Source organism: Marmota marmota, unplaced genomic scaffold (genome assembly GCF_001458135.2).
Source record: "Marmota marmota marmota unplaced genomic scaffold, marMar, whole genome shotgun sequence".
Lineage (NCBI taxonomy): Eukaryota > Metazoa > Chordata > Mammalia > Rodentia > Sciuridae > Marmota > Marmota marmota.
This window is the reverse complement of record NW_026000164.1, coordinates 3,251,164-3,269,670: the sequence shown is the minus strand read 5'-3', so window position 1 is coordinate 3,269,670 and position 18,507 is coordinate 3,251,164. Positions and strand designations below refer to the sequence as shown.

At 45.6% G+C, this 18,507-nt stretch overlaps 1 protein-coding gene across 1 annotated transcript; it reads left to right on the top strand.

The window, feature by feature from the left end:
- The first annotated feature begins 10,820 nt into the window (after positions 1-10,820).
- On the top strand, positions 10,821-16,732 carry Gimap6 (GTPase, IMAP family member 6). The gene is given in 4 exon segments (XM_015493692.2): positions 10,821-11,076; positions 13,031-13,112; positions 14,301-14,912; positions 14,915-16,732. Coding segments are annotated over 4 exon segments (1,002 nt in total). The 5' UTR covers positions 10,821-10,902; the 3' UTR covers positions 15,049-16,732.
- The last annotated feature ends 1,775 nt before the right edge of the window (positions 16,733-18,507 follow it).

Below are 18,507 nucleotides of genomic sequence, written 5' to 3'. Positions count from 1 at the left end.
ACAATCCCGCCCACAGTGTAACAGTGTTCTTTTTCCTCCACATCCTCTCCAGCATTTATTATTGTTGGTATTCTGATGACTGCCATTCTCACTGGTGTGAGATGATATCTCAGTGTAGTTTTGATTTGCATTTCCCTAATTGCTAATGATGTTGAACATTTTTTCATGTATTTGTCAGCCATTTGTATTTCTTCTTTTGAGAAATATCTGTTTAGTTCATTTGCCCACTTATTAATCAGGTTATGTGGTTTTTAGGTGTTAAGTTTTTTTAATTCTATATATATACTAGATATTAATTCTCTGTCAGGAGAGTAGCTAGCAAAGATCTTCTCCCATTCTGGAGGTTCTCATTTTATATTCTTCTTTCCTTTGTTGTGCAGAAGCTTTTTAATTTTTTGTCACTCATTTATTAACTCCTGGCATTACTTCTGAGCTTTAGCGTCCTATTGAGAGCGACGTTGCCTGTGTCTACATAAAGGATTGTTGATCTTCTGTTTTCTTCTGCAAGTTGCATAGGTTCTGGTCTAATTCTGAGGTCTTTGGACCATTCTGAATTGATCTTTGTGTAGCATGAGCAATAAGGTTCGAGTCTCATTCTTCTACATGTGCATAACAAGTTGTCCCAGCACCGTTTGTCTCCAATGTATGTTTCTGGCACCTTTGTCAAGGATCAGATGACTGTAGATGTGTGAGTTTGTCTGTCTTCTGTTCGATACCTTTTGTCTGTGTATCTTTTTATGCCAGTACCATGCAATTTTTGTTACAATAACTCTGGGGTATAATTTGAAATCAGGTATTGGGATGCCTCCAGCATTGCTCTTTTGGTTTACAATTGCTTTGGCTATTCCTGCGTTTTAAATTTTTTTGTTATTATTATTATTATTATTATTATTATTCCAGGATTGAACCCAGGGGTGCTTAACCACTGATCCATAGCCCCAGCCCTTTTTTATATTTTAATTTAGAGACAGGGTCTTTCTGAGTTGTTAGGGCCTTGCTAATTTGCAGATCATGGCTTTGAACTCATGATCCTCCCACCTCAGCCTCCTTAGCTGCTGGGATTCAGGCATGCACCACTGAGCCCAGTTGGTCTTTTAGTATTCAAATGAATTTTAGGACTGTTTTTCCTAGTTCTGTGAAGAATGTCATTGGTATTTTGATGGGGACTGCATTGAATCTGTATATTGTGTTTGGTGGTATGGCCACTGTAACAATATTAATTCTGCCCATCTGTGAACATAGGAGGTCTTTTCATCTTCTTGTGTCTTCTTCCATTTCTCTCTTTCAGAGTTTTAATGAGGGCCTGAGAGCAGATGCCATCACAGTGAAGGGAGTGCAGGGGAGGGAGAGATGGGGTGACAAGATAAGGCTACATGAGGATTCAGTCCTACTCCTTATAACAAGTCAATTTGGGAGACCCATCTCAGGGTTGCAGGTGACCCACCTTAGTCTCTTCTGAGGACATGTCCCCCCCTTAGCTTAGGAACCCCCACTAGACCCCACCTCTTACCTGTCCCACATCTCTTAACATCATCATGGGGAGGAGCAATTTTCCATATAGGAAAGTGATGTCTACTGCATGAACCCTGGGGGACACATTTAAACTAAGCTGTGGCAGTTCCAAGCAGATGTTCAAGCTGAGCTCCTTTTGGATATATTATCACCATGAATTGTATTTATAAATGTCCTAATATCCAACTATCTTTCAATTTTACTTAGCAATGCAGGGTTAGTCTTTTAAATGACTGTTTTTTGATATTTGTTTATCATTTTTATAAATATTCATAAGTGAACCCACCTTTGCTAGTTAACAGCACTTCAAAAATTGGATTGTTTGCCCTAGCCTCTGCTGACCCATGTTCTCAGAGTCCCATCTTCATGAAAAATGATAGACATGGCAGTAAACTGTATTTTGACATATCATACAGACATGGAGTTTAACTTGCCATTCTTGTGGTTGTACATGGCATGGAGTTACTGGTTGTGTATTCATATATGAACTTAGGAAAGTGATGTCTGATTCATTTTACTGTCTTTCCCATTCCCATCCCTCCTTCATTCCCCCCATTACCTGTTCCAATCTTCTAATGTCTTCTTCTTTCTTTAGCCTTCTGTAGTTTTCATTGTAGAGGTCTTCACCTCTTGTTAGTTTGATTCTCAAGATTTTTTTTTTTGAGGTGGTTGTGAATNTTGATCTTTGTGTAGCATGAGCAATAAAGGTCGAGTCTCATTCTTCTACATGTGCATAACAAGTTGTCCCAGCACCATTTGTCTCCAATGTATGATTTTGGCACCTTTGTCAAGGATCAGATGACTGTAGATGTGTGAGTTTGTCTGTCTTCTGTTCGATACCTTTTGTCTGTGTATCTTTTTATGCCAGTACCATTCAATTTTTGTTACTATAATTCTGGAGTATAATTTGAAATCAGGCATTGTGATGCCTCCAGCATTGCTCTTTTAGCTTAGAATTGCTTTGGCTATTCTGCGTTTTTTATTTGTATTCTCCTTCTCCTTCTTCTTCTCCTTCTCCTTCTCCTTCTCCTTCTTCTTCTTCTTCCAGGGATTGAACCCAGGGGTCCTTAACCACTGATCCATAGTCCCAGCCCTTTTTTATATTTTATTTTAGAGACAGGGTCTTTCTGAGTTGTTAGGGCCTTGCTAAGTTGCAGATCATGGCTTTGAACTCATGATCCTCCCACCTCAGCCTCCTTAGCTGCTAGGATTCAGGCATGCACCACTGAGCCCAGTTGGTCTTTTAGTATTCAAATGAATTTTAGGACTGTTTTTCCTAGTTCTGTGAAGAATGTCATTGGTATTTTGATGGCGACTGCATTGAATCTGTATATTGCGTTTGGTGGTATGGCCACTGTAACAATATTAATTCTGCCCATCTGTGAACATAGGAGGTCTTTTCGTCTTCTTGTGTCTTTTTCCATTTCTTTCTTTCAGAGTTTTAATGAGGGCCTGAGAGCAGATGCCATCACAGTGAAGGGAGTGCAGGGGAGGGAGAGATGGGGTGGCAAGATAAGACTACATGAGGATTCAGTCCTACTCCTTATAACAAGTCCATTTGGGAGACCCATCTCAGGGTTGCAGGTGACCCACCTTAGTCTCTTCTGAGGACATGTCCCCTCTTAGCTGAGGAACCCCCACTAGACCCCACCTCTTACCTGTCCCACATCTCTTAACATCATCATGGGGAGGACCAATTTTCCATATAGGAAAGTGATGTCTACTGCATGAACCTTGGGGGGACACATTTAAACTAAGCCGTGGCAGTTCCAAGCAGATGTTCAAGCTGTGCTCCTTTTGGATATATTATCACCATGAATTGTATTTATAAATGTCCTAATATCCAACTATCTTTCAATTTTACTTAGTAGTGCAGGGTTAGTCTTTTAGATGAGTGTTCTTTGATATTTGTTTATCATTTTTATAAATATTCATAAGTGAACCCACCTTTGCTAGTTAACAGCACTTCAAAAATTGGTTTGTTTGCCCTAGCCTCTGCTGACCCATGTTCTCAGAGTCCCATCTTCATGAAAAATGATAGACATGGCAGTAGACTGTATTTTGACATATCATACAGACATGGAGTATAACTTGCCATTCTTGTGGTTGTACATGGCATGGAGTTACTGGTTGTGTATTCATGTATGAACTTAGGAAAGTGATGTCTGATTCATTCTACTGCCTTTCCCATTCCCATCCCTCCTTCATTCCCCCCATTACCTGTTCCAATCTTCTAATGTCTTCTTCAGTTTCTTTCTTTAGCCTTCTGTAGTTTTCATTGTAGAGGTCTTCACCTCTTGTTAGATTGATTCTCAAGATTTTTTTTTTGAGGTGGTTGTGATTGGGATAGCTTTCTTAGCTTCTCTTTCAGCTCATTTATCATTGGTATAGAGGAACATGGTTATTTATGTGTGTTAATTTTATATCCTGCTACTTTCCTGAATTCATTTATGAGTTCCAGAAGTTTTCTGGTAGAGTGTTTTGGGTCTTCTAAATATAGAGTCATGGCATTGGCAAATAGGTATAGCTTGGGTTCTTCTTTTCCTATTCGTATCCTTTTAATTTCTTTCTTTTGCCTAATGCTCTGGATAGAGTTTCAAGGACTATATTTAGTAGGACTAATGAAAGAGGGCCCCTGTATTGTTCTAATTTTTAGAGGGAATGCTTTCCATTTTTCTCCATTTAGAATGATGCTGGCCTTGAGTCTAGCATACATTACTTTTCAGTGTTGAGGTTTACTGCTACTGTCCCTGATTTTTCTAGTGTTTCCAACATGAATGCATGCTGTATTTTGTCTAGTGCTTTTCCTGCATCAGTGGAGATGATCATGTGATCCTTGATTTTAAGTGTGTTGAGTGGTGAATTATATTTATTTATTTCCATATGTTGAACCAACTTTGCATCCCTGGGATGAGCCCCACTTGATCATGGTGAACTATCTTTTTAATATGTTTTTGGATATGATTTGCCAGCATTTTATTAAGAATTTTTACATCTATGTTCATCAGGGATATCGGTCTGAAATTTTCATTCCTTGATGTGTCTTTGTCTGCTTTTGGTATCAGGGTCGTACTAAATTCACAGAATGTTTGGAAGAGTTCTGAGGAAGGTTTTTGGGAGATAGTTAGTATTAGTTGAGGTCAGGAGGATGGGTCTCCACCATGGTATAAGTGACCTACTTTGGGGGCCATATCAGATCCAAATCATAACAATATTTAAGTACAATCCATTTTTATCATGGATATTTATTAACTTCCATGAGTGTGTTTGATGGGCATGAATGACTCAGGCTTTCTGATGAGTTTTGAAGCTACTGAGGGAGTCTGTGCCTGTAAAACCCCACATTGGCACACGTGACCACTGCTGTTGTATGAATAATGAACTATTTTTTGTCTCTGATCCAGAAGTCTGATGTCTTCTACCAGAATCCGTGGAACTGTCAGCAGGCCAACTTGTTGGCTTACAAGTGGCATAAGTCATACCCTTCACTGTTCCTGACAGTCCCTTAGTCTGATACAATGTAGATGGATGTCTCAGCAGTGGGTCCATGACACTGTGATCCCTCAAGATAGTATATTGCTGAGACTCTACAGGGAGAAGAGGCAGGTGAGAGAGTAAAACCTTATTACATTTCTAAATCTATTTGGTATGTGGCCAATAGACTATAGCAGTGGTTAACTGCACAGATAGTCCCCCAAGTGTGGGTATGCTACTTCTAATTTTTAAGATGCAGGTCACTGTCTTCTGTATAGGTTATAACTTTGACACATAAACTAGATAACTATTGCACACACACATACACACAAAAGAAAATGCAGCTGGGTAGGGTGGTGTACATCTGTAATCCCAGCAGCTTGGGAGGCTGAGGCAGGAGGATCACAAGTTCAAAACCAGCCTCAGCAACTTAGCAAGACCCTAAGCAACTCCCGAGACCCTGTCTTTAATAAAATCTAAAAAGGACTGGGGGTGTAAGTCAGTGGTATGGCACCCCTGAATTCAATCCCTGGTACCAAAAAAAGAAAGAAAAAGAAAATGCATCTGATTTCACTTCTAAGTATGAACGGAAAATGAACAAATATCAGAAATGAAATTCAACAATGTAATAAAAAGTGATATATCAGGACCAATAAAGTTTCTTGTAATGAAAACATGGATTACTACTGGGGAACCTATACAGTTCATTGTATTAATAAATATAAGGACAAAATCATTTGATTATCTTTCATTGATGAAAGACATCAAGCAAAATTCAGTGTTTTATGTGAAGATAATTAAATAGGGGTTAGTGGCATATTTATTATCTTTAGCCACAATAATGCTTTCAAACCAATGACTGGCTCCCTGTCTGTCACTTGCATGTTTGTGTTTGGTTGGGTTTCAGTGGACTGAAGCTGGCCCAGCTCAGCAGCTCTGGACCTCTCTGTGGCTCTCTGGGTATTAGTCAGAGATAGAGAAACAGAATCAATTGCATCCATCTATATTTTCTCTGTATCTGTGTCTACATTTAGATACATACAGCCTTCCCTCTGTGTCCGCAGGTTCCACAGCCACGGATTCAGACCAGAAACGCAATAGGCACACATCGTTGCCTCTGAGCCTTTTCCTTGTGCTTATTCTCTACAAAGCAACAATGGACACAGCAGTTACAATTGTATTGGGTATCATAAGTAATGCAAAGATTTCTTAAAGTGAAGGGATCATGTGTGCAGGTTACACTGAAATGCAATGCCATTTTATATAAAGGGCTGAACACATACAGAAAATTTTCAGCAGATACCAAGGAACAATTTTTTTCTCGTTTATTTATTTTTATTCTTATCTGTATTGAAAGAGAGAGAGAGAGAGAGGAAGATGAAGAGAAAGAAGGGAGAGAAAGAGAGACACTTATTTAAAGGAATTAGCTCACACAATGGTGGGGACTGGCAAGTACAAAGTCCAACCGACAAGCTGTCAAGTGTCAGGCTGGAAAGCAGCTCAGAGTTAAGGTCTTCAGTCCACAGTCCACAGGGCAAGCCAGCAGTCTTAATCTCAGGCAAGGCTTCTACTTTGCAGTCTTGAGGCTGAATTCCTTGTTCTTTGGGAAACTTCAGTCTCTGATCTTAAGACTTTCAACGGATTGGATGATGCCCACCCACATCATGGAGGGTGACCTGCTTTACCCAAAGCCTCCTGGCTTCTTGTCGATTGCAGCTAACAGTACCTTCATACGAGCATCTGGGGAGTATTTGACCCAATACCTGAGTACAGCAGCCTAGGCAAGTTGGCACACTAAGCCAACCATCACATCACATGTGGGCTGTCTGGGGTCCCTCTGCCCTGTGTCATTTGTCCTTTTCCTGAACCAGCAGACTGCTCCCACTCCCACAGAAGTAACACGCATGTGAAAAAAGAACAAAGAATCTTGTCCAGTAAGCAAGGGCCTGTAGGAAATGTCTGGGTGAAGGGTTTTTATAGCATCGCAAATTAAAAACTGCCCCTTGCTGCTGCTCAGCTCTTACTATTGCTTTGGACAGAGAGTAGGTAACATCGGGTGCTGTGAACTTGGGGTCATTCTTTCTGAACCACAGGGTGCTCCTGGTGGGGCCCGTGCACTGTGTTCAGCACTTCAGACTGTTCAGATTTGGGCTGTGGGTTCAAATCCCAGGAGGACGGCCCGCAGCTCTGCCTTGGCTAAGAAGTGTCCTTGCCTCCAGTCTTCAACTTCAAAAACCAAGGATAGGGTACGCTCCCCTTCCCAGGACGCCTACGAGGTTTAAATGAGTTAACTTATGTAAAGTTCTTAAAGCAGTGCCTGGTACACAGAAAGTGCTCTTTGCATATTAGTCATTATTGATCATCATTCTTTCTGTAAACCACATTTTTGTTTTTCTGTAGCTATTTCTCTGTAACTGGGACTGACCTTTTCTTGCAAAAACCCCAGGTTGGATGGTGAATCCAAAGCTGTGGGTGTTCACCAAAAACCATGTGTTCCTCCAGTCCTCACTGCTCTTGCAGTTAGTTGGGCCAGGTATCCGGGTTCTGGTCAAGAGACGTGGTTTAAGAAACAGGCAACGAGAAAGACCACAGCTCAGGTTCTGTGTAGATGTGTTCTGTTTAAGAGCTTAGCACACAGTGGTGCTTCCTCAACAAAACAACGTGACTTGGATGGCAGGAAATGAGGGCCAAATACAAAACGTAATCAATAACACAACAGAACGTAAAGTGAAATGGGAACTGTGAGCCATAAACTCGAAGTGAAGGCTAGTTGCAAATCAAGATGTCTGCCGTGCCCTCTGGGACCTAAGTTGCAGTTGGAGCCAGAGATCCCAGGATGGGGCTAATGTGGCCTCGCTACAATAGCACCAGCACCCGCCTCTTACTTATGCAAACCCTCCCCGGAGTAAAGTCATTTGATTTCAGTCCCTGGAATTTCCATATTGAATTTACAATAACTTCTTCCAGAAAAGAAATCATCAAAAGTGAGAGTCTGAGCTGGGCCTGGTGGTTCACTCCTGTATCTGGGGGGTTGAGGCAGGAGGATCGTGAGTTCAAAGCCAGCCTCAGCAACTTAGAAAGGCCCTAAACAACTCAGTGAGACCCTGTCTTTAAATAAAATACCCCCCAAAACAGCTGGGTATGTGCCTTAGTGGTTGAGTGCCCCTGGGTTCAATCCCCGGTGCCAAAGAAAAGAAAGAAAAATAAGTGACAAGCTGGAAAAACATTCAACATTAGATTTACATTCTGCATCAGTCAGGTTAGGTCCAATTATGCTGCAGTAATAAACACTTCCGAAATCTCAGTGTCTGAATGCTAGCCTAATCTTTGCCCGGCTCTGCTGCAGGTCTGGGTAACTCCAAGTTCAGCTTGCAGAAAATGCCAAATATTGGAATTAAAATTAGATGACTGTTTCAATTATGGGCTAAGCAACAACATTTTCATTACTTAGGCAATGGAAGACATGGTAAATAGCTACATAATTCCTTTAAGAATTGACCAAGTGAAGGCATTTGCAGAATAATTTAAATTAGATGATTAGAAGATTTATATACTGTGTAATGATTGTGGCAAATGCTTTGTTCAATCAGAAGAGAACAAGAAAATTAGAACCACTGTCTTAGACTAACATTTTGGGGAGAATCTTCACAACCTAAATTACATGGTAACTATATCATTACCTATGCTCAGAGGGTCTCAGGTCTTTCCTGCAATGGCCTCCTTTTAATTACTGTGGTCAGATCTGTGGGGAATGTCTTAGAAAACATATTTTTGATTATTTCTTTTGCGGAGAAGAAACTTTTTAGTTTGAATCCATCCCATTTATTGATTCTTGATTTTATTTCCTGTGCTTTAGGAGTCTTGTTAAGGAAGTCAGAGCCTAATCCAACATGATGAAGATTTGGGCCTACTTTTTCTTCAATTGGGCATAGGGTCTCTGGTCTAATTCCTAGGTCCTTGAGCCACTTTGAGTTCCAGTTTTTCCGGCACCATTTGTTGAAGAGGCTATCTTTTCTCCATGTATGGCTTTGGCGCCTTTGTCTAGTATGAGATAACTATTTGTTAACTATATTTGTCTCTGTGTCCTCTATTCTGTACCATTGGTCTACATGCCTATTTTGGTGCTGATATCATGCTGTTTTTGTTACTGTTTCTCTGTAGTATAGTTTAAGGTCTGGTATTGTGACACCTCCTGGTTCACTCTTCTTGCTAAGGATTGCTTTGGCTATTCTGGGTCTCTTATTTTTTCAAATGAATTTTGGGACTGCTTTTTCTACTTCTATAAGGAATGAATTTGGAATCTCATTGGATCTGTATAACACTTTGGTTAATATGGCCATTTTTTACAATACTAATTCTTCTCAGCAAAAGAAGCAATGATTGAGGTGAAGAGAGCCTACATTCTGGGAGCACATTTTTGCCACATGCACATCAAATAGAGAACTAATCTCCAGGATATATAAAGAACTCAAAAAAATAACACCAAAAAACCCCACAAACAACCCAGTCAACAAATGGGTTAAGAAGCTGAACAGATACTTCTCAGAAGAAGATATACAATCAGTCAATAAATGTATGAAAAAATGTTCAACTTCTCTAGTAATTAGAGAAATACAAATCAAAACTACTCCAAGATTGCATCTCAATCCAGTCAGAATGGCAACTACTAAGGATACAAACAACAATAAGTGTTGGCGAGGATGTGGGAGAAAAGGTACACTTATACATTGCTGGTGGGAGTGCAAATGGGTGCAACCAATCTGGAAAGCAATATGGAGAATCCTTGGGAAACTGCAAATGGAACTACCATTGGACCCAGCTATCCCACTCCTAGGTTTATTCCCAAAGGACTTAAACATGGCATACTGCAGGGACACAGCCACATCAATGTTTATAGCAGCACAATTCACAATAGCTAAACTGTGGAACTAACCTAGATAGATGAACCAGCCCTTCAATAGATGAATGGATAAAGAAACTGTGGTGTATTTATGCACAATGGAATATTGTTCAGCATTAAAAGAGAGTAGAATTATGGTATTTTCAGGAGAATGGATGGAATTGGAGAATATCATGCTAAGTGAAATAAGCCAATCCAAAAACCAGGGTCCGAATGTTTTCACTAATCCATAATGGGGGGGGCATAGAATGAGTGGAGAAACTTTGGATGGGGCAAGGGGAGGGGGGTAGGAAAGACGGTGGAATGAGATGGACAACATTGCCCTAGGTACATGTATGATTGCACAAATGATGTGACTCTACTTCCTAAACAACCAGAGAAGTGAAAAATTCTGCTCCATCTTTACAAAGAGCTTTCTATTGTCATGTATAACTGATTAAAACTAATAAAAATAAATGAAACAAATCATACAAAAACATATCTTTGAAGTTCCTAGGTTTTTTCTTCCTTAGTTTGTCTCTAAAGTACTGTCCTTCCTCATAACATTGTTCTCCACAGCCTACTGCAGTTTTCCTCTTGTCAGAGCAACATAAAAATTCTTCCCAGACACTTAAGCCTTAGAAAGAATGAGAACCGGGTCTTTCCTGCAAGAAGGTATCTAAGGAAGAAGCGACTAGGGAAAGAAAAGAAACAGGGAACATTTGCCCAGGCCTGAATGCAGGAGCCCTGGACGTGGACAAGCCTCCAGAAGGAGAGGCCAGTCATTGTGTCTCTGGCACAGACTTTTCTGAGCGACCCACTGCTCCTCCAGCCTCTGTGCTCCTTATCCCAGGTCAGGGTTCAATGGCTCCAGCAGGGGAATTCTGGTTTGTTCTATTTCTGAGGTTACAAGTACAAGCGCGTGGTTTCCTGCCGTGGGCTCCTGCCCACTTCCTGCTCTGGGCCTCACAGCTGATGCAGTCCTTTCGAGGGTGTCCTGGAGCTTGGCTAGCATTTTGCTGAGAAGTGAACAGCAGATGTTCTCCATGAATTCCCTCATCTTTGCACTTTCCCGCTTCCTTAATTTACTCTCCCAAGGAGATGAGCATGTGTGGACCCCAGCAGAAGAGATAGAGAGGAGTGCACAGGGCTGTGTGGCCACAGAAGACCAGAAAGGAGGCCATTCCTCTTGTCTGTTGGCCGGCCTGGCGGTGAGTCTGCGTGTGTGTACATTCTTGTGTATGCCTGTATTTTGTTTGTGTGTATGTGTGTGTTATGGGCGGGTGTGTGTATCCATTTCCATATTTGTGTATGTTGTGTGTGAGAGCTGTTTGTGTATGTGTGTTAGGAATCTTTGTGTGTTTGTGGTTGCGTGTACCCTTCTCTGTGTGCATGTGTGCAGGTGTGTGGGAGTGGTTCGTGTGTTGTGTGTGTGCCTTTGTGTTTCTGTGTGTGCTCTGTGTGTGTTTGAGGTATTATAGGAAGAACTGTGACTCAGAAGTTAGGAGCACTGTGTGCCCTGTGCCCGGCTCCCTGCTTAGTGTGTGTCAAGCTGCTTCTGTGTGTTTCTCTTTCTTCCAGAGCAGCACAACAAGCTGGTGACATCTGCTCCATCTTCTGGAGACAATAAACACAGTGGGACCAGCAGGGTGGGTGCTGCTCAGAGCGGGGCCCTGGGGAGGCTGCCGGGTTCAGAGGGTGCAGACCTGTCCTTGGGCTGTGCTGGACACGGTGCAAACCACAAGTCCTGCTCGCAGTGCCTCAGGTGCTCCTCACCCTCTCCGCCCTGTCCTGCTGGCCACAGGCCTCTGCTAAGCCGCCTGTTGTCCTTAAAGTGGAATGAGGTTGCATTGGCACAGAGCTGCTTCAGTTTCCACTGGACGTAGGGAAGCTGGGGACAAAGAGCCTGGCAGGGTCTACAGTTAGCCGGCCATGTTCTCAGGGGGAGGACGCAGTGGCCTGCTTGTCCCCTGGGGCCCGCTGACGGGTGGAGGACTGTGTTCTTGCCAGCGTGGGGCTGGCCATGACGGAGTGTGGCTGTCCACCTGTCCAGCTTCCTCTCTCCCTTGAAGTCACCAAATCTTCCTGGGCCACCTCCATCCCAGCCTAGCCTGCGAGAGCTGGCGTTGACTAAATGAAGTCACTGCTACAAAGCCATGTCCACAGTGGTCCTCCCCTGGCCAGCCCTTGGGATTTGCCGGAGGACTAAATAATCTGCCAGGTGAACAGAGCAGGAGAGACAGCCCGCAGTGCTGTGTGGAGACAAAGCTGTGTCGGTCACAGCTGTAACTGGGCTTCCACGGTTCCCCTAGATTAACGGGGCTGTGCCTATCCTCCCATGTTCTGGAAAAGCAGTCATGAGCCTTGTAATCTCCTCAATCCAGAGAAAATGACCCAGACACAGCACATGGGCTCTTGTCACACAGGACCACATTAAGCCCTGCAGAAGTGCACAGCGCTCTCCTCGTGTGGCTGATGGAAGTCCTGGTTGAGACAATGTGACTCTAATTTTCAAAGAGGTCTAGGAGTTAAAAGGTTATAAATATGTGGGGACCATGTGGGGAGGGGCCTTCATGGTGTCTTCCGTGTCAGGCCCAACCTGACATTGAGGCACAGGCTGTGAACTGATGGCCACATCCCTGACACTGAGGTGTCTGGCTCACAGCAGGGCATTGTGAAGGTCCCAGGGCTGTCTTCTGGACCAGCTCTCAGCCCTCCAACCTTCACTGTTGCGCTTTCTCCAAAGATCAAGCCTGGGTGGCTCTGCCTGTCCCCAAGAGTCAGCCCTCCCCACAGCTTCCTGCCCAAGTCCTGCAGGCCACTCAGCCATAGGAACCTCCCTGTCACTCCAGGACACACAGGGTTAGGGTCACGCCTGCCTCTGTGTCTCTCCCCCTCCTCTCTCCCTGCACAACAGCTCCTGGACTCTGTCCACCCACCCACTTCGGGCTCCAGGCCAGCAGCCCTTTTCTCTGGGAAATCTCTTCAACTCATGATGGAGACCACCATGAGTCGGGCAGGGCAGGGGGCTAGGCCCTCTTCTCATGCAGTCCTCCCCATCCCTAAACCAACGCAGACATCTTCTGTCTGGCAAAGGAAGGCAAAAGGCAGCGTCCCTTAAAATGCAATGGAGAAATCAGTCCAATGGATCATTGCTTTCTCTAGGTGGAGGAAGACTGTGTCCAGATTCCCCGCGAGAATTCTCCAAAAGAGCTGTGCCAGGAACCTACAGCAGAGCTGTCAGGAGGTAAAGCCACTTTCCCAGCAGAGGGGAGGCGTGTGGTGTGCAGGTGGGACATGCTCACCTTCCTAACCTTGGCTAAGGCCAGGAAGCCCTCGGTCCTCATGTCAGTGCTTATCTGCTCTGATGACTGCTGCCAGGGCCATCAGGTGACCCTGGGAACAAGCAGAATGGACTCCGTGGCTGCTGCCCGTAACAGGGTTCAACCCTCTCCCAGCTCAGCTTGTCACCTCACCTGGGAGGGCGGAACTTAGGAATGCTGAACACTCCAGAGGAAATCCCTCATGGTGTTTTAATGTAATGTACCAAAATGATTTTTTTTTACTTTATGAACTTGAAGAGCCTGGGCCATCAAGAAAAAGTCTATCACATAGGAAAATTCGTATTCGGCCTTTTTTACCTCTTCTTACATCAGCCAGGGTTCCATGTTACCTCAAAACTCCTCCCAGATCCCAGGCGATGTATCTGGCTCTGAGTCCCGTGATGGGGGCCAGCTCCACTGCTCAGCAGGGAATCCCTCGCTTTCCCTGCCCTGTGTTGGCCAGAGGCCAGAATGAGTACCCCACACCCACTTCCTGGAACCTGCTCACTTGCTCAAATGCCTGTCCTGCCCTCTTGAGAAGCTGGAGGGAGCCAGAATTGGTCAGGGTGGGTCATCCCAGGGTGCAGAGGCAGGAGCAAAGCCCATGGGTGCTGAGGAGATTCAGGAGAAGACAGTGTCCGGCTGCTTTGGGGAGTCTTGGTGCTCTATGATCTGAATCCATCAATGTCTTTCATGGGGACCAGACTTGGAAACCGACCAATATTCGCCACTTCTTTATGTGCATTTGGCCTTGGTGCCTTGCAAAGTCAGGAGAGGAGAATTCCCACCTGGCCTCCAGCCCCAGCCATACTAAACATCTAGGTACCAAATTCCCAGGGTTAGGTGCACATCTCCAAGTCTCCTCTCTTGACCAATGGACCTGATATTATACTGGATGACAATGTTCAGCCCCACCTTCAAGGACACGGGTTAAGCATGAGAGTCCAGGACACGTCGCAGAGAGAGATCTCAGCCCGTGTCTCTCCCACCCCAACCTGGGACCTCCTGCCCTCTGGGATGGAGTGCACCTACAGGCCTAGCTCCTGATAAGTGGAGAGGATGGACCCTAACCCTGTTTCCTGTGTTTTTATGAATTTGTTTAATGCTTCTAGGTCTGAGGGATAAAGAACCTCCTCCAAGGAAACTGGGGCTCATCCTGGTGGGGAAATCAGGAAGTGGGAAGAGTGCGACAGGAAACAGCATCCTTGGCAGGAAAGAATTTGAGTCTAAACTCAGCAGCAGACCAGTGACCACAACCTTCCAGAGAGGCTGCCGAGAATGGGCAGGGATGGAACTGGAGGTGATCGACACCCCCGACATTTTGTCTCCAGGGGTCCAGCCAGGAGCGGCGGCTGCAGAGGTCTGTCAGGCCTGCACCTTCTCCTCCCTGAGGCCTCACGCGGTGCTCCTCGTGACACAGCTGGGCCGGTTCACCAGGGAGGATCAGCAGGCCGTCAGGCGCCTCCAGGAGGTCTTCGGAGCGGGGGTCCTGGCTTACACCGTCCTGGTGTTCACCCGGAAGGAAGACCTGGCAGGGGGCTCCTTGAAAGAATATGTGCGAGAGACCGACAACCAGAGCCTGGCCACGCTGGGTGTGCTGTGTGAGCAGCGCCACTGCGGCTTCAACAACAGGGCAGAGGGGCCGGAGCAGGAGGCCCAGCTGCAGGAGCTCATGCAGCAAGTGGAAGGCATCCAGTGGGAAAACGACGGCTGTCCTTACAGCAACAGGCTTCCCAATACCACCAGCAGAGCGCTGCTCAGAGAAGCACAGAAGGACAAATGACCCCAGAGCAGGGTTCTGCGGAGGCGATCAGTGAGGGGTCCTGGCTGGAAGTGCTTCCCAAGTGCAGAAAACATTGAGAAGACTGACAGGTGCCTCCTGAGGAGCAGGCCCATTCTGCCCTGCTGGACGGGAGCAGGAGATTTGCTCAGCCCTCCGTGCCCCTGTGTCCAGCAGGGCTACTTGCTCTATTCATGGAGCACTATCTGGTCCCCAGGTCACAGCATCTGGTTGTTCACAGCATCTGGTGGAGCCTTGTTCCAGGGTAGCTGCTCAGAGCCCTCCCTCCTCTCCATCCCAAAGCCCGCTGTCCTCATATGGAACCTTCCATCCCATTAGTGTTTCCTGGGGGCCCTTGTCTGCACCCCAATACAGCCAAAGCATTTTGAGGGCAGGCTTGTTGCTCTTTGCCTTCCCAGGGCTTCCTGGCCATTGGAGTCAGTTAGCATGGCCACAACCCAGTGTAGCTGTTGTCCTGGTGACTTCCCATCTCTTGGGCTTTGCTCTTGTGTCCAGCAGGGGTGGGTAGAATGGCTGTTAAGTCACCTGCTGTGTGGAGGGAGGAAGGGACAGTGGCTCTGACACATGGGGAGGGATGGGCCTGGGTCCAGGGAGGAGAGTGAGCAGGAGCAGAGAGGGAGAAAGTTTCTCTTGAACTCTAACAAGTGAAGTCAGGGTCAGAGTATTTGAGAAGCTGGCCTTGGGCAAGTGTGTGGGCCCTAGCCCTGGCTGCAGGGTGTGGTGGCCCTCGAAGTGCCAGGTGGGTAGAGTGGGCCAGCCCGACTCCCCCAAGGTGGACTTAGACTGGGGGTTACAGGTTTCTTCCCTTCTTCCCTTGGGTTCCATGCCCTTCATTAGCTCTGCCCTGTGTACTGGAGGGTGAAGGCAGTTTTCAGCCCTGTGCCCAGCCTCTCCCTTGACAGTGGGGAGGGTCTGCATGTGAACGGGCTCCCCAGCAAGGTATCTGTGGTGGGTTGACTGGAGGGAGGCAGGAAAGAAAGGGAACCTGCAAAGGAAGGTGAAGGGTGCCCTAAACATCTTGGGAGCACCGTCTGGTTTATAGGAGAACTCCCAATGCACGGGTGTCTTCCTGGGTGAGTCCCCTTGAGGCTGTCCTGCACACAGGCTGTCAGGAGTGAGGTAGGCATGCTGAGAAGGGAGGAGGATGTTAGCCTGCCTCTGGCTTCTGATAGGAAGCCGTTCAACCACCTAAGCAAGCAGAGGTGTCTCAGAGGCACCTCAAATTCTTTGAGGCTCAAGATATTCCTGGGGGGTTTAACCAACTGATGGGAAGCCACAGGGAAAAGATCTCCCAATACAGTCCCCTTCTCCATTCTTCAAGCCATGGGGCAGAGGAAGGGCAGGAAGTGGAGGTGCTGGTGACCCTGCTGAGGACCGTGGGAGATCAGCAGACACAGCCTTATCTGCCTGGTGGCTCCTCTGCTGGTGGAGGTCCTCACAGACCCCAGGACCTGCACCTACCACTCAGGCCTGCCTCACCAGGCTCTCCCAGAGGGGCAGCCTCCAAGAAAGTGTAAATATGTCCTTGGTTCTTTCAGAGCAGAACAGAGTCATTTTGGTGTACAGTTGAGAGAGTCTTTGTGCAGAGCATTTATTGACTTGGCCATCCACTTCCTGCTGGACTGACTGTGCAGCATTTATCACCGATTCAATTCTCACAGTTCCTAAGACTTATGTCAAAGTTTTTATTTCTGTTCACATCTTCTACTTTTCCTATTTGAATAAAATATCGATTTGATGAAAGTAACTTTGATTTATTATGGTGAGCCAATTTCCTCCTCAGACTACATTGTTGTTTTTTTGTGTGTGGGGGGAGTGGTACCAGGCTACCAGGGATTGATCTCAGGGGCACCTGACCACTGAGCCACATCCCCAGCCCTGTTTTTGTATTTTATTTAGAGACAGGGTCTCACTGAGTTACTTAATGCCTCACCATTGCTGAGGTGGCTTTGAATTTGTGATCTTCCTGTCTCAGCCCCGTGAGCTGCTGGGATTATAGGTGTGCACCAGACTACAATTTTAGGTATTTTTTTTAAATTCTCAGGCATTTATTCTTCTACATGGAAGTTAAAATCACTTGTCTAATTTAAAAAGAAAAAGAAGAAAAGTCCTACTGGAATTCTAGTTGGAATCATCTTCCATTTACCTATTAAGTCTGAGAGAATGGGCAAATACCTCAAGCTCAGAAACTGTAAACACAAAAGAGCTTCATTCAGCATCTGAGACCTGCAGTTTGGGAAAACAAAGATTCAGACATTTAGAGTCAGTGCTAAGTGCTGCCGGGTCGCTGAGATTGTCTGACTGGGAAAGGGAAGGAAAAGCCGAGAAGCATGGTAACTGGTGCGGAGAAGCGGTCCTGACCCTAAGGTGCCTCACCGGACCCCACGGGGTCGACTCTTAGGGCTGCGTCTGGAGGAACGGCTGTTTCTCCTTGTGACAGGCACTCAGCTGAACCTCCAGCGAAAGAGGTTCATGGCTTTGCAGCCTTTGGCCCAGTTCAGAGGTCAGCATGCCCATGGCACTGTCTCGTGCCCAGGTAGAGTTCCCTTTCCCGGGAAGCCCTTGTCATGTGTGCAGAGCCCAATCCCTTAATGGCCTCCCAACTCCATTTTAAAATGAGCTCTGAAAGCATTTTTATTGTCATATTTTTTGGGGGGGATTTCACAAAAAACAAGAGACTCAAAACCATCTTGTTTCCGAGTCAACGGGCTCTCCACCCATGGCAGCTTCACAGTGAAAGCCAACACCGTGTGCATTTGCATTAGGATAGGAGGTGCATTCCTTTAATTTAGATGATGAACTGAAAACTCCAAACCTGGGAGCCAGGAAAAGCTGTCCCTCTTTATAGGTGGATGCCTAGTTATTTTGTTATAGTAACAGAAGATGCCTAACACGGTAACTAAATCACAAATCACTCAAAATATGACATTCATTAAAAATTTTTTAATTACCTCAAATATATATTTTTTTCTCTTTGTTTACTAAATAGTAAGGAAGACACTGCCCACATTTCAGAAAGAAAGATAAAATGTTACTCATTGCTATCAGTTCTTCCGCCTCAAAGAAACCTGGGGAAGGTCTATGTATGTTCTAGAAAATCCACAGTCTGTCTCAGAAGAAAGGGGAGGTGTGTTGAGAAAGGGTGGACTGGGCTAAGGGTGTGGTCATAGCAACCTTTAAAAGATGTTATTTCTCTAAGGGGAGTGAAAGAGGAAAAGCAGGGATTCTGCTTGTGGGTCCAGTCAGCTCAGCCACAAGGGAAGTCTCCAGGCCTCCTGTGATAATGTCTGTAGACTATATAGAAAACGCAAAAGAACAACTCAAAAAATAACTCTGGAGTCTCTGGGGAGGGACCAAAGGCATGCAGACACACTTAGGGACTGGGCGCCTCAGGTGAGGGGACCACACAGGTCAGCACTGAGGCAGCTTTTCCTGAGGGCACTGCCCAGTCCTGAGCACAGGCAGCACTCAGGCCAAAGTTCAGGGCCCTGGAGAGCAAGAAGACGGAGTTTGGGGGT